Raw genomic sequence first — 15,411 nt, forward strand, 5'->3', positions numbered from 1 at the left:
GTCCATACTTCTTGAGAAAAAAGCCCCAAAGTTGTAAAAACACCCTATGGCACCATATGTAGTGACTGGAGAGCTCGAACCGAATACTGCGTTCGTCCACACTTTGGATATCCTAATATTTCTTCGAGTATTACATGAAATTCGAAGGTGGAAGGAGTGGACCTTCCGATACCTCCCCCACAAAAGTTCCAAAATATTCGCTAAAATGGTACTCTAAATATTGTCGAAACTCAGTTTAAAAATTCCCTATCTATCGATATCCCCGCAAATTTTTGCGCTTTAATCTTATCCATATTGTTTTGAAAACCCCCCTAAATACGCAATTTTTTTTTTTTTTTTTTTTTGAAAAAAAGTATTTCAATCCACACAGGCTGAGCGGATATCCCTGTCGGCAATGTCGACTGATACTTTTTTACTTGTTCGTAGTCTGCTATTAATCGTGGTCGACTATTAGTCGTAGTTGACTATTGGGTGTGCTAAAACCGCATAATCGACGGTACTTTTTTTATACATATAACCATCACCGATCACATCAAAGAAAATGGTCTATTATATTCGATTATAATCGGTTTTCGGCGGTTAACGATTAATCGAAAGTCGACTTTTAAAACACTCTCAAATAATCGACTAACCAAAAATCGAGTTTTAAGTTTATCAAGAAAACCGAATAATCGAAAACCCGATTATTGCAATTCACTGCGTATCCCTACTGCCTAAACATGAATTGCTTCCTTCCAGACCTGTGGAGCTTGCAGGGAGATGCGTAATATTATTTTTTAATGAGACAAAGGTCAATAGAGTCTCTTCCGACGAGAAAAGTGCTCTGATATCCGAAAGATGTCTCTCGTTACGAGAAATAATATATCATTGAAAATTTTGTGAGAGTCTTGGAATGATCATCACTTAGTCCCGATCTTAATAAAATTGAGACATCAAGGCAACAGAGCCATCAGTACACGCAGTATAATGTCACAAAGAGAGGCTAGACTCTAAATCGGAATTAAATCGAAGACTATGTTTAAAGTTTTAATGGAAACGAGTATCTTTTTCCAATGAGACAAAGATCAATAAAGCCTCCCCAAATGAGAAAATCTATGTTCATCGCCCTATGGCTACCGAGTAAGATTCAAGATATTAATGTGGGAACTAGGCATATTAAAATAACCCTACATACAAAATATAAAATTGAAGCAATCTACATTTCAGCAATTACATTTCGAAGCCCTCTATATTTCAATAGTAACACTTTTAAAGCTTTTGTACATTTGATCTTTGATTTTTTGATCTTTAAATTTAAAGTTTAACTGACAAAATGCAACATTGTAAAATTTATTTATTACTACTATTATAATCAACTTTAAACTACTACTAAAACATATTATGCCTCACTAGATGTTATTCTCGCTTCTCATAAGTAGTACATAAGCAGAGCGAGACTCATATTGGATCACTTTGCAAAACTGACAAAATGCAACATTGTAAAATTTATTTATTACTACTATTATAATCAACTTTAAACTACTACTAAAACATATTATGCCTCACTAGATGTTATTCTCGCTTCTCATAAGTAGTACATAAGCAGAGCGAGACTCATATTGGATCACTTTGCAATCGACATTGGAGCCACCTAGTAATCTCATCCGTTCTTGTAAAATACATTTTTGGCAGCTACACTGAAACAAGTAAAGTAGAGTCAATAACCTCTTTTCATCATCAATTCCGAAAAACTAATTCTAAGAATTTTAATAAAAATAAGGCAATGATTAAATAGTTCACTTATCAATGTGTTTTATTAAAATCCTACATTAATTTTGTTAGTTAGTCGAAGGTCACACTAGAGTGGTTTCATTGAAACTTTTAGGTATTTATAGATCGAGTTCCCCACTACAGCAACTTTATGTCCCGGTCCACACTAGCGTGAATTTCTTTAAAATATTTCATGAAATTAGGTGTTCTTATATCGAATTCCCCACTACAGCAATTTTATGATTTTACTCTACTATGGACGTCGATCTAGAGACGCATAATTTCATATCAAAATTTCAATGAAATTACTGTAGTGTGGCCCGGGACTATGATATCATTCTACTGTGAAACTCGACCTAGGAACCCTTGTTTTCATGCAATTGTTTCAATGAAACACTCTAGTGTGACCTTCGACTTATTGCAACACGTGAACCAATAGTTTCGTTTTCAAAATGTTGTGAGCGTTGTGGAATGGTCTTAACGCAGTCCTGATTTTCAATTCAATTGAGAACTTATAACAGATATTAAAATCGAAAGCGATCCTACAAAAAATTAAAAAAATGTTCCGAATTAGTTGCACGGAGCTGTAAGTACACCTGAAGCGGAGTTGAAACTATGTCCCTATATCATCATTATTCTAAGCAAGTATAGTACATTTCGATTCGAAATTTGAATTTGTGTTCCAAAAGAGTTAAAAGATCATCGCATCGAGAAAAGCAAATAGAGTAGGAGAACAAAGCAGGCTTCGGCGGAGCTGTTTCTCAATAGCAAATAGCAAAAAATATGTATTTAATTTTTAGCATGCGTTTCTCTATTCCGAACGAAGTAAAAGGAAATACTTTAGCCCTAAAACTGTACGAATTTTGAAGTTTTGCCATTTTTACCATGATTTCTTTTACAGATTCGAAATATTTTATAAATTTTTCTATTTCAGTTTGTGATCCTTCAACAAATTTCGTTCGAGATAGAAAAACAAACCTTTAATATTAAGAATCTTCAAAATAATATTTTTTTCAATTAAGGTTTCACATATTTTATCGTAAATATTTCCATAAAGAAGCCAAGAAAGCTACAAGAGGCAACAGAATATTGCAAAAAATTGTACAAAGAAAATATGAATAACAAAAATTTGGATAAATACAACGAATTTTTTTTTTTGGTTTGTTTTATATGTACCTTTATCAGTATTTTTGAACAAGAGTTATGGAGTTTGGTTTTTAGAGAATTGACTGATTTTTATTTTGGGGGAAATATCGAACAATGCTTTCTGTTACTGATTGAGATTTTTGGTTGGACGCTATTTTGGTTTTGGTTGCAAATGTAAGTTTTTGAGGTGTTGTTGGTAGGTGGTGGTTGTGGTAGTGGTGTTTGGTTGTGTTGTGGCGTTTTTTCTCGGTGTATTTTTTTTTTGTTTGAAGGTAACCAATGAATTTAAGTTTAGATGAGTGTAACGAACGAACGACTAATCATTGAATTCCAACGAATGATGTGAAAGCAAAGCCTGCTTGCTTGACGATATAGAAAAACGATGCTTGTGGACTTATAATCTATAAAAAAGTTGAATTTAATCCAAAAAATGCAATAACACATAGCTTTTAGGTAATGTTGTAAAACAATGCATTAAATGCCTCTCGGTTCAATGGCAATCTGCGGAGGTTGGGAATTTTTCTTTTTTTCCTGCTTCCAACCCTTCTCAGATTCTGTTCTTATGGCAGTAATATATACAAACTACATACTACATAGTTTTCCCCAAATTATAATCCTACAGAGTTTTAATTTCCCTGGTATCCCCTAGCCCCGCTTAACTACGCCTTCTTCCATCTACTGACCGAAGTTTCCCTAGACTGTCGGAAACATTCGGGGCTCTTACTGCTACGCATGAAGATTTCTGGTGATTCTGTTACCCTAGCTAAATCTCGATTAATGGTTTTCGAACTAAGTACCCGGGGGCAGCGAACAGTCCAGGGACTTCTACGATTATCTTGTATCGTTCTAAGAGATCTGGGAGGTTCGGGGGCCTCTGTGGGACGATTGGCACTGGACCAGGTGTTGTAGTAGTCGGCATATGATTTTTCTTTCTTTGCATCATTTGGTGTCATGGCTGGTGTAGAATCTACCGAGGTGTTGTCAAGAGAATCCAATTCTTCTTCTAAGACCCGCTTAGCAGCTGCCTGCAACTTTTCCATGGGCAATTTACGCAAATGCGAACTGTCACTCTTCAGCAACAAACTTTGCACCAATTCACTGACCAATTTATCGCTTACCACACACTGACTTGCCGGCTGATCCATAATGGGTGAAGCCGGACTATTGGGTGTGGAGGGATTGTCGGCATCAATACTGGTATTCTTACGCAAAGGCAACGATAGGCGTTCGCGTCGCTGTGTCATGCTCTCAGCCTCTGCCAAAGCACTTGGATTTTGTTTGCGGGTAATACTAACATTGTGTACCACCTTCCGGCGAGAGGGTTTAAACTGGAATTCATCTACATTTTTATTTTCCCCACCATTTTCTTCCAAGGCATCGGGATCATCCTGTAGCAGTTTGAATAGACGTGAATGGGTGGCAGCTCTTTGATAGGATGACATTTTCCTCAACTCTGGGAAACTACCCGCCGATTCTGTTTCAGTTTCAGAAAGTTTATTCATATCTGTAACACCGGAATCATCTTCCTCCATTTCAGATTCGGAACGTTGACTGCTGTTGCGTGAAAGGGAACTGCGTCGCATTGCTAGACTGCTGTTGTCCACGGATAATTTTTGATTGTTAATACTATTGCGGCGTGAATCGGGTGCTGCTTCAGTGCTACTGGTGGTCTCAAATACCGAAATGCGATCCCGTACAGAAACTTTGCGTTCTTCATAGAATTTCGTTACCTCCAAATCGGGTAAACCATTGGAGAGGCGTTTCAAGGTTGGTTCTACATAAACCTCAGGTAAATCAGAACTTGGTGACTTGGCAGCCTTGAGTTCTTTGGATTTGCCTTTGGGTGACTTGCTTTTACTCTTGGCTTTGACTTCTTTTTTGGGAGGTTTCCTGACCTTCTTTTCTCCCTCGACTTCTCCTTCCTCTTTCTTAGAACTTTCCTCATTCGATTTTGGTTCATCACTTGCCTCAGCAGAATTTTCTGGTTTCTTTTCGGTCTGATCCTTGACCTCCTCCTTGGGTTCCTCGACGGGATTTGTAAAGAAGGCCTTGGTTTTCCTAAAGTTTTTGCGTCTAGTTTCCAAATTGTCGTTCTTTTCTTTATCGAGAGAGCTGCTTCTGCTCTTTTCAATTTCGGCCCAGAAGTCGGGTTCTTCATCTTGTTCTTGCTTTACCTCAACTTCTTTTTCTTTTGTCGCAGGAGTGTTGCTGTTCGACCATATTGAGACCTTAGCTGGTTCATGCACGGAGGCCAAATCCATTACACTGTTGTTAAGATCTTCTGGCGTCTCAGGTTCTTGAGGAATATTTTCATATTCTTGGGCCAAGCGGTTTTCTTCTTCAACTTGAGGATCTACGATGACAGGTTCCTCGCCCTTGTGAGCCTCTAAAGTGGCCCAAATATCAACTTCTTCTTTGGGAGGTTCATCAGGCAGCTTGGCTGCAAAGGGTTTGGGTAGCACCGGCTTGTAGGGTGTCTCATCAGCAGAATTTCTACGATCCCGTGATGCCCAAAATGTGGCTGCTCTTTCAAATGTCACCTCAACTCCATCCGGCAAACGATTGGCCTCAATTTCTGCCCAGAAATCAATTTCTTCATCGGTATCAACTTCTCGTGGCTCCTCGGGATATTTAAGGGGATCGAATGGTTCTTGTTCGACAACAGCTGGTTCCTCCTCTTCTTCCTTGGGATATTCGGATTTAGGTTTGGCATCTTCGAAGGAGGAGGATTTTTCAAATGATTTTTGTCTAGACTCTTCTATTTGGGCCCAGAAATCAACTTCTTCATCTTCTTCTGCTTGCTGCTCTGCTTCCTTTACCTCTTCTTTAGTTTTGTCTTCCTTAATATATTCCTCCGATTCTTCTGGTTCTGGTTCCGGTTCTGGGGTATGTAGAGTTGCCCTTAGAGCCTTGGCGAGCTCATCAATGCGATGCCTTAGGACCATGGGAGAGTAGAAGATTTCAGTTATAGTCTCGGCCTTGGGTTTCTTTTTAGGTGCCTTTAATTCAGACCAAAAATCTTTGGTTTCTTGGGCCGTGGTATTTTCCAACTTATTGGCTTCTGCCACCGAGGACCAAAATGAGTCCTTGGCCGTTTGCAGTGAACCAAGTTTCTTGGAGAGATTTTTCACTGCAGGCAAATCATCATTCCGATCAGCCCAAATGTCTTCAATATCCTCATCTTGGGTGTTTTGGGATTCTTGTACTGCAGAATTATTCGCCGAGGCCTTTTCTAGAATTTTATGCGACCCTTGCTTAGCTTCGGTTTTAGTTTCCACTTGAGTCTCTGTTTCATATCCCGAAGAGGACTTGGAATATTTATCCCAGTAAGAAAGTTTGCGGTCTTTGCGTACAATCAAATCGTCATCCCTATCAGCCCAAATATCGTCAATTTCTGGATCCTGAGTGAGTTGGGAATCATTGGTAGTGGAACTGTTTTCCCAAGAGTTGGTTGTGGATTTTGAGCTACTCTCCGTATTACTTTGAGTTTCCTGAACATTTATTGTGACTTTGGGGGTTTCAATTTGCGTAACTTCAGCCTTGGCGGTGGTGGTTTTATTTGTGGTGGAATATTTAGACCAAAAACTAGTTCGTGCTTTCAGGTCATCTTTGAATTCTGGAACTTTGGGGAGTTCTGATTTTTCCTTTTGTGCGATTGTTGGAACAACTTTGGGCTCCTCCACTTTAGGGGTACGAACTTTCAGGTCATCTAGGAGGCCGGAAACATTGGGAAGATTAGATTTTTCTTTGGATGCGTCGGGCTGAGAAAGAGTTTGAGGAGTTTTTTGTGCTTTCAGATCGTTTTTGGATTCCGATACGCCTGTTGTCTTAGCTTCTTTCTCTGTGTTTTGGCTTTGTGTAGCTTGATTAGCATGTTCTCCTGCCTTCTCACCCTCATTGCCATTCGGACTTGAAGTCTTACCCCAATAATTGGCGGATTCTTCTTTAATCTTTTGGGCCTGCATTTTGGTGGCCATCAATGTGGCAAAGAAATCAAAATTAGAGCCGCATTTCATTAGATCAATCTGGCGTTCTTCCTGAGATATTTTTGGTTCACTCGTTTTCTCCTGGGGTTCTGGCTTCAAAGGCATCTTGGGTTCTTCCTGGGGCTTTGGTGCCTCCTTAACTTTCTCTGGAGCCTTTGCAATCATTGCAATATTATTCGTTAAATCTCCCTTTAAAGTTTGATCCACAAATTTATTACGCTTATTGAGAGATATGGAGAATGAAACATCCTCCTGGCTGGACTCAATTTTGGTTAAGGCCTCTTCCGGCAATGGCATCTCTTCAATGGGATATTTTGATGAAGCATTACGATGTTCTGAATCCAAGGAACTGGAACGTGATGATCTGGGCAGAGATATGGTTACACTAACATCGCAGGAATCTTCTTCTGCTTCGGAATCCGATTCCACAGTTGCCACACTAAATGCGGTGGTGGGTTTCTCGCTTGAGATCAGAGTCGTTTGGGGTTGTTCCACCACAACTGTGGCAATGGGAGTCTTATCATTTTCCTGTTTGGCAAATGAGAATTTCAGTGGCAAGCGTACTGTAACAGAATTGGATTCCTCTTCAGGTTTAGTGGTGGGACTAACTTCTTCTTCTTGATCTTCTTCGTTCTCTGAATTTTCTTCAATACAAGCCTCCAGTTCATCAATGCTGGCCGCCTTCTTCGAGGGCTTGGTATAATCACTGGATTTGTCATAATCACTTTCCTCTTCATAGATGACACTCAGGTTATCCTCCACAATAAATTCTTCGCATTCGGATTCAGCTTCTTGCTCGATCTCCTCCTCGCCTTCTTCTCCTTCCGCTTCTTGATGTTCATAGACAAATTCAATTTCTTCAATATCTTCGTCAAACACATCACTTTCACCATCGGCAGTAGTGGCATCATCTTCCTCATCTTCGGAATCTTCTGATTCCACATGCAAATCCAGTTGGGGACTCTTTAACTTGTTATAGACCTGAATATTGGTGACCGAACGTATGGCTTGCAATGGCACGGAACCTTCTTTACCCATACGGGTGTCATATTGTTTGGTGGTGGCATCGGAATCTACCGAAGATTCAGATTCATCAGAATCTTCAGCATCAACTTCTTTCTCCTCCTCAACCATTTCGATTTGCACCGGCGACACATTATCCTCTGGAGATTTTTGTTCAAAATATTTCTCATAGGACTTTTTGGCGGATTGGGTAGAATTTAAATTATTTTCCACGGTTTGAGACATATTTTGCAAGTGTTGTGTCAAAATGTCTACAATGGAACCTTCAACGGGCTTTTGGGGCAAAGATTTCTCGCTGGTAACATCTTCAATGTCCAGAGAGTCCCGACGTTTAGCAGGTTTTTCTTTTTCCACTTTAATGTGATGTTGCATTATGACCTTTGAGGGCACATCATCTGTGCTGGGGGTTATAATAATGTCGGGCAAAACCGAACTGGCCCTACTGGAACAAGCCGAGGATTGACTATAACTAGGAGCCACAGGGTATGGATAAGAGTGATAGGGTGGCGGAGGTGGCAAATAGGGGGCATAGATGTTTTGTCCATCAAATTCTGTGGAACTGGAGGGAGATGCTGGAAATGGTGGTGGTGGGGGCATGGGATAATATGGATAATAATAAGGATAAGGTGGATAACCGGGGTGAGGTGGTTGCTGTTGACCATCTGCATTTGGGGTAGGTGTTGCCGGGGGTGGTGGCGGCGGCATGGCATATGGATAATACCAATTCGGGTTGATATTATTTGTTGTCGACTCCCCACCACTTGGTGAGGGAGACATGGCATGTGCAAATGGCCAAATTGGATTACCAGCACTGTCACATGCTGGTGGCGGATACCAGGGATAAGCATAGGGATAGGGATAAGCGGGATAACCTAAAGGCGCTTGGCCATTGGGTGGATGTGGGGGACCTGAACTAATTGAATCCACAGAACTAAGCGATGACAACGATGTCGAACTCGCCGGTTCTGCAGAAGAGGTATTACAAGATTCTACATGAAAATCAGCAGACTTTGACTCATCATTCGTGTCTTCTTCGTGAATGTCGCTGTCGTTACACTCTACTGAATTTGTTTCTTGATCACCTAATATAGAGAATTTTTTGTTTTTGTGTTTTTTTTGTTTGTTTATTTTTGGTTGCAAAAAATAGTACAGCAGGTGGGAAAAAGAGAGAAAAAACAAAGAAAAATGATATAAACATTTTAATCGATGATGAATCATTTGAAAAATTTTGACACATTTTACAATACGATACCAAATTGTTGTCGAATGAAATTAAACGGAAATGGGCGAGAAATGTGAGGGAACGATTACGAATTTTGAGGATGTTGATTGGTTCATGGGACTAGTTTTTGATATGGAATCCTGAGGTGGGTGAGAACGGACATATGACAATGACATATGACGGCATGTGCGTGTGTGTGATTCGGATGAATAAAGCCGTTTGTTGATTTTTAATCCATTTAGGATGATTCTGTTTATCTCAAAATTCCGTTAGATCCAAATTTTAGGATCATTTGTTTTAAAATGTAATAAAAGGATCATTCTTTAGATCTCAAAATTCTTTTAGATCCAAATAATAGGTCGTTTATTTTCTAATAGAAATCGTAGAATAGAAAAAACTCGCAGGCCCTCTAGGAATATTTCTTCGGCAAGCAGTGCAAAATCTCTGAGAAAAATGAACTTAAACGCTGTATAAATATGAAACAGTTTCTATAAAATTGTTTACTTCTCATTAGCAATGACATCTTCATCATTTTTTACCAACATTATCTTCCTAACCATTATTGAAATTGTTCGTATTTTTCCAATCGTTCTATTAAGTCCCAATTTACATTAGGCGAGTTTACTTGCGGCAATTGTCAGTTTGATGGAGAGAGAGGTGAGGGATATGGTAACCCTTTGCCTACCAACACCCTCTCTCACCCACAAAATGACAATTGTCGCAAGTAAACTCGCCTAATGTAAATTAGGAATTAGTTTATTAAACATTACTCGGAATACTTCCCTGTCTCAGAGCCAACGGCTGTTTTGTATTTCTTCGCACACAATAGTTCATCGAAACGATTCACTGAAATGAGCTACTGAACTAGGCCAATAAAAACCATTATTGTTAGTTCAATAAAGAACGAAGGAAATAACTACTGGGTAAGCTTTACAAATGGTCGGACAACCAAATGAATTCGAAATGATTTTGAAGGTTAAAAGGTCGCAATAACAGCCGCTTTAAGCTTGTGAGCTTCTAAAGTAAACCAAATACCAACTTCTTCTTTGTGATACCCAAAATGTAGCTGCTTATTCAACTGTCACCTCAACACCATCCGGCAAACGATTTGCCTCAATTTCCGAGAAATTAATTTCTTCATCGATGTCAAGTTATCGTGGTTTCTCGGGAACTTGTTGGACAACGGCTTGTTCCTCTTCTTCTTGTGGATATTCGGTTTAAGGTTTGGAACTTCTTTATCTTCATCTGCTTCTTCCTGAGTTTCTTTTGCCGCTTCTTTAGTTTCGTCTTCCTTAACGGATTCCTCAGATTCTTCCGATTCTGGTGGTTCTGGAGTATGTAATGTTTCCCTCATGGCCTTGCCGCTTTCATGAATACGATGCCTCAGCACCATGAGAGAGTAGAAAATCGCTGTGGCAGTTTCGGATTTGGGTTTCCTTTTAGGCACCTTTAATTCAGACCAAAAATCAGTGGTTTCAGGGGTTACCGTATTTTTTTAACTTATTGGCCTTCGGCAATATCCTCTTCTTGTATTGCACACTCCTTTTTTAAACAAACTTAATCAGTTCTGCTCGATAAAAAAACGAATTCTGTATACGGAAGATGGAAAAATTATCTTTCGATAAATATCAGGCCAGCTGGAAGATAGGGACAAGATGTCGCCGGATGTGTCATGTGATTTTGGACTAAATTCTCTTTTTGTGATTGGACGAAATCCCTTTCTGGCTGTGAAAAGGGAATGTTAGAAGCTGGTAATGAAGGAAATGGGAAAATCGTCGGATTAAAAAACGAACAAAGTAAGAACTTCTGGAATTTCTTAATGCAGGATGAAGCAATAAAGATATAGAATTTGCTGGAATCTGCAAGAACACATCTATTAGAAAAATAAGAAGTTTACAAAAAATAAACAAGAATTTGCACTTGTCTCAGTTCGAATTTAAACTACAAGTCAAGGTGAAGCAGTTCGAAGACGAACAATTGCCCAGTCTTGAAGCCGAATTTGTGGAATAAGGATATGCCAAAGCGATGGACGAAAGCATGTAGATGTGGTATAACTACACAAACGAGGTCCTTTAAGTTGTAAATACAAATCAGGAGTACTCAGAGTCAGTCCACAATGGCAAGAAAGATACACAAGGGGCCTATAAAAATCACAGAACAAAGTTGTTGGAAACTGATGTAAAGCTAAACAAAGATTTGGTTTGCTCCAACGTGATGAATTTCTTTCAATTTGAGAAATACAGATGTATTTTCTAGGAGTCACAATTCCACCTATTGAGAATTCAATTGTAACGTGAGTAGCCGAAGATTCCAAACTCTGCTTAGAAGTTAGAATGCACACATTAACCTCTCGATTCGAAAGTACACTACAAGTCAAGGAGCAGCAGGTCGAAGAAGGCTACCATGGTTTGGTGTAACAACTGCCTAATCTTGAACCCGAATTTGATTATTCTCTGATTGTCGTCAAGAAATTGAGAAGTGATGTTAAAACGATGGAACACAATGAAGATATGGCACAACGACAAAAACGGGACTTTCAAAGTTGCCAAACACCTGTAAGTCCAAATGAAGAGTGCACAGTGTAGATCTACGAAAGTAAGTCAGCCAAGAAAGACATACAAGGGGACTGTAAAGTATAGCAGCGCAAAGGCAAGCCTTTGGAAATGATTGGGTTTTGGTATTGCAAAGAGTTCCAATTAACAGTAAAGAAGTTAGATATATCAAAATATTACTAACCGCCTTGCTGAGGGTTATCTGGTATAAGAGGGTTATTTTAGTTTAAAATTGTTGTAAGCAGACTTCTTTACAATAAAGTCTGACTTAGATTACCAGGCTGCAGACTGATAAGCACGTATAGCGTGTTTGGTTACCACATGTGAGATAACAAAGTGTGTTTATGACCTCTCCATAAGATTTATGACAGAAACGATCGTACACGAGTCGTAAGTTAGGTTAAGTCCTATTATAATACTTATATCTTAAGATTATTTTACTCTAAATACAACAGTGCCTTTCAATCACTCGAAAAAGAAAGAAGATTTGTCTTTTTTGGAAAATAAAGACCCCCGTTTACATTGGTCCTTCGAGCCGCATCAGTGGCCGAAACAAAGAAGACTTCAAAGTTGAGAATTTGCCTCAATAGGGAGAATATTTGGTCAGCTAGACGAAGCAGTGGTGGAGTCTGACAAACTATCACCAAAGTGTGGGGATTGTCCATTAAAAAAGAAAGTCGATGAAATATAGATACTTCTTGTTCTCATCCACTGGGAGATTGAATAGATTAATGAGGCCCAGTCCGAGTAAGTTGAAAGTCAGCCAGCTGGAGCATCGAAGCTGACAGCAGAAAATAAACCTTAAACAAGAGAATGCTCAAAAGGTTTACTAAGAATTGATCTCATCAACTGGGCTATTGGAGAGGATATTTGGTCAGCTAGAAGAAGCAGTGGTGGAGTATGACAAACTATCACCAAAGTGTGGAGATTGTCCTTAAAAAAAGAAAGTCGATGAAATATAGATACTTCTTGTTCTCATCAACTGGGAGATTGAAGAGATTAATGAGGCCCAGTCCGAGTAAGTTGAAAGTCCGCCAGTTGCAGCGTCGAAGCTGACAGCAGAAAATAAACCTTAAACAAGAGAATGCTCAAAAGGTTTACTAAGAATTGGTCTCATCAACTGGGCTATTGGAGAGATTACTGCGACCAGGTCTAAAGAGTACTTATGAGTTCGTTCAAAGTCAGCGAACTGCGGCATCGAAGCAGGAAGCTGAACATAAAATTGTAAAAAAGAAAATGCTTCAATATTTTACTAAGAAAATTAAATTGCGTGAACCAGTAATACCAAGGAAAATGGAAAAAAATATTTTCCATTTTTATTATATAGAATGTAAGAAGGCCCTTGAAAGAGAAATCCGTCAAGAGAAGCTTGAAACATATCAGCGAACAACGGCGAAAATGAGGACCATGAATATGACTCTTCAGATTGAATGGAAGAACGATGAAGAGGATAAAGAGAGACTTAAAGCCACGGTGTGCACTCAGTTAGAGATACTACTAGTCCTTCAGGATGAAGCGGTTGAGAACAAAAAGAAATTCTGTACCTGAAGAAACAAGTAGATGAGCTCTCATCCGCATTGGACAGCGAAGAAAATGAAAGCTGATGTCAGGCCATGCAAATCGCCATGATATCGCTCAAAACCAAGAAAGAATATTCAGTCAAGAATTCTTTTCGTGAGGCTGAGGAAACCAAGGTAGAGTTATTAGCGGCTAACAAAGAAGTAGAACGGCGTTGAAGGCACAATAGTCTAAGTCAGGTTAGGTCGTAGTTCATAAGATTATTTGTAGTTCTTTATGTAATATATAAATTGACAAGTTAAAATTGGTGGAATTGTTTAATCGAAAGACTGAAAATCAAAAGAAGTAAAATATCTTGAAATACCCATAACTTACCAATGGGAAGGATTTGTAAATCATAACTATACGCTATGGAATCGTGGGCAATAAAACCAGTAGATGCAAAGAAATTGGAATGTTTCGAAATGTGGAACTACCGTGGTGGACTTTCTTAATTTTAAACAATGAAGTGTTGCGTATAATGACTCGAAATAGAGAGATCATGATAAAGAGAAAAGTGCCGACCTTCGACATACCATAAACAAATTTGAAATACAAACTCATGCAGGACACCCTAAATCTACATGAGGTGCAAAGATATCCTAAAGATCGAAAGGAATTTTCCTGGATTGCGAATATTCAAGAAAGCACTGGAATTCGTGGCATTGGATACCTTAAGTGCAGCCAGAAGTAGAAACGATATTGAAAAGAATCTATGACATTTTTAAGTTAAGATATACATAATTTTCCTTGTAATTGTATTGGTCTCCAACATTCGATGATGATGGATTGGCAAATAAACAAGAAAACATAGTCCAGCGTATAAATGAAGACCTTCGGTCATGTTTGGATTCAGAACCCAAAGAAATTGACCTTTTTTTTCTTATATCGGATTACTCACCATAATCGTTTATTCTTATATATAGTTTCAATCATGTCGATTAATTTTAATAAACAGTATTTAAATACGTAATTTTTAAACCAATTAATTAAAAAAAAACATTGAATATATTTTTTAGTACAAACATGCACAAAATTGTATATATTCTTCATTCATATATAGTTCCATTAAGTATTTTTTTTTTAGTAAAACAAAAAAAAATTCGATCCCAAATGGATTAATAATCGAAAAAAAGTAAAATGTAGGCAATATGAGCTAAACATGGATATGAAATAAATGTATATTATATATAAAAAGAAAATCTATTAACAGAAATTTTAATATAAAAATTATGAAAATATTAAAATTATAAAAATAATTAGCAAACTTAAAGAAAAGTGGGGAAACATTTTTTTTCTCTAGAAAAAAAGTTGCATTGTTTTTTTTTCATTTTAAAGGTGAAATTTTCACTTTTTGAAGGAAAGTGACCCAGGAGTTTTTCTCCGGCACTTTCTGTAAACTAACCTAAGCTAAATTTATATAAAAATATAAAATATAGGTATTTGAATAAAAATAAACGATAAAAAACATAGTTATGATGAGAAAAAGATGAGCGATATTTACAAATGAGAAAAATTAATTTGTGAGTGTTGTTTGGTTGGTATGTAACGGTGGGTGGAGAGAAAAAGTGTTTGGTATGTAAACGAAAATCAAAGAAATAATTTTATTTTTTTACAAAATTATTAATTTTGTAAAAAAATGTAATTGAAAGTAGAGAGGAATTGTGTTCTTTTGGGGAAATTATGTTTTTTTTTGTGGTACCAATATTTTCATTTAGATTTTTCATACTTACCAGCATTTTCTGGCTGTGTCATGGCTTGTAGAATTTTAAATGATCGACTTGGTATAGCGCTACCGGTATATTTTTTCGGTTCGGGTACATGTTGTTCACTGGGTGGTACGTAATCTGAAAAAAGGACAAAAAAATATACGATTATTGAAGAATATTCGTAGGAGGTACATCGAAGAATCAAATACTCAATGAAACGCGAAATCGTTCAATCTATTTCTTGAGGATTTTTTTTAATAAAAAAACTTACTTAGTTTCTAAGGAAGTTTTTATAAAAAACCTCATCCAAAAGAACATCCTTAGTTCCTGAGTTACTGAGGAAACCATCCTCAGTTTCTGAGTAAATTTTTTTCTATAGAAAACACCATCCTTCTATAGAAAAAATTTCCCTTTTGTTTTATTGATTTGGCTCGAGGTCAGGGAAAAATTAAAACAATGTTTTGTTT

The 15,411-nt window shown here is 37.9% G+C and overlaps 2 protein-coding genes across 20 annotated transcripts in view; both read right to left on the bottom strand.

Moving 5' to 3' along the window:
• Positions 1-15,411, bottom strand: part of LOC141393634 (uncharacterized) — a 127,407-nt gene that overhangs the window by 6,675 nt on the left and 105,321 nt on the right. For all 19 annotated transcript variants that reach the window (XR_012410148.1, XR_012410147.1, XM_073966937.1 and 16 more), the window contains one exon: positions 14,969-15,082. Coding sequence is in view for 17 of the 19 variants with exons in the window: in XM_073966937.1 (XP_073823038.1) it covers positions 14,969-15,082 (114 nt within the window). In the remaining 2 variants the exon portion in view is untranslated. The remainder of the gene's footprint in view (positions 1-14,968; positions 15,083-15,411) is intronic.
• Positions 3,033-14,257, bottom strand: LOC141393633 (uncharacterized). Its single transcript, XM_073966926.1, has 2 exons — positions 9,875-14,257; positions 3,033-9,741 (listed from the first exon to the last, which is right to left on the bottom strand). The coding sequence occupies exon 2, from the start codon at positions 9,120-9,122 to the stop codon at positions 3,555-3,557; it is 5,568 nt and encodes a 1,855-aa protein (XP_073823027.1). The 5' UTR covers positions 9,123-9,741; positions 9,875-14,257; the 3' UTR covers positions 3,033-3,554.

The sequence above is a fragment of the Musca autumnalis genome, unplaced genomic scaffold (assembly GCF_047663935.1).
Source record: "Musca autumnalis isolate F117 unplaced genomic scaffold, ASM4766393v1 scaffold_2, whole genome shotgun sequence".
Classification (NCBI taxonomy): Eukaryota; Metazoa; Arthropoda; class Insecta; order Diptera; family Muscidae; genus Musca; species Musca autumnalis.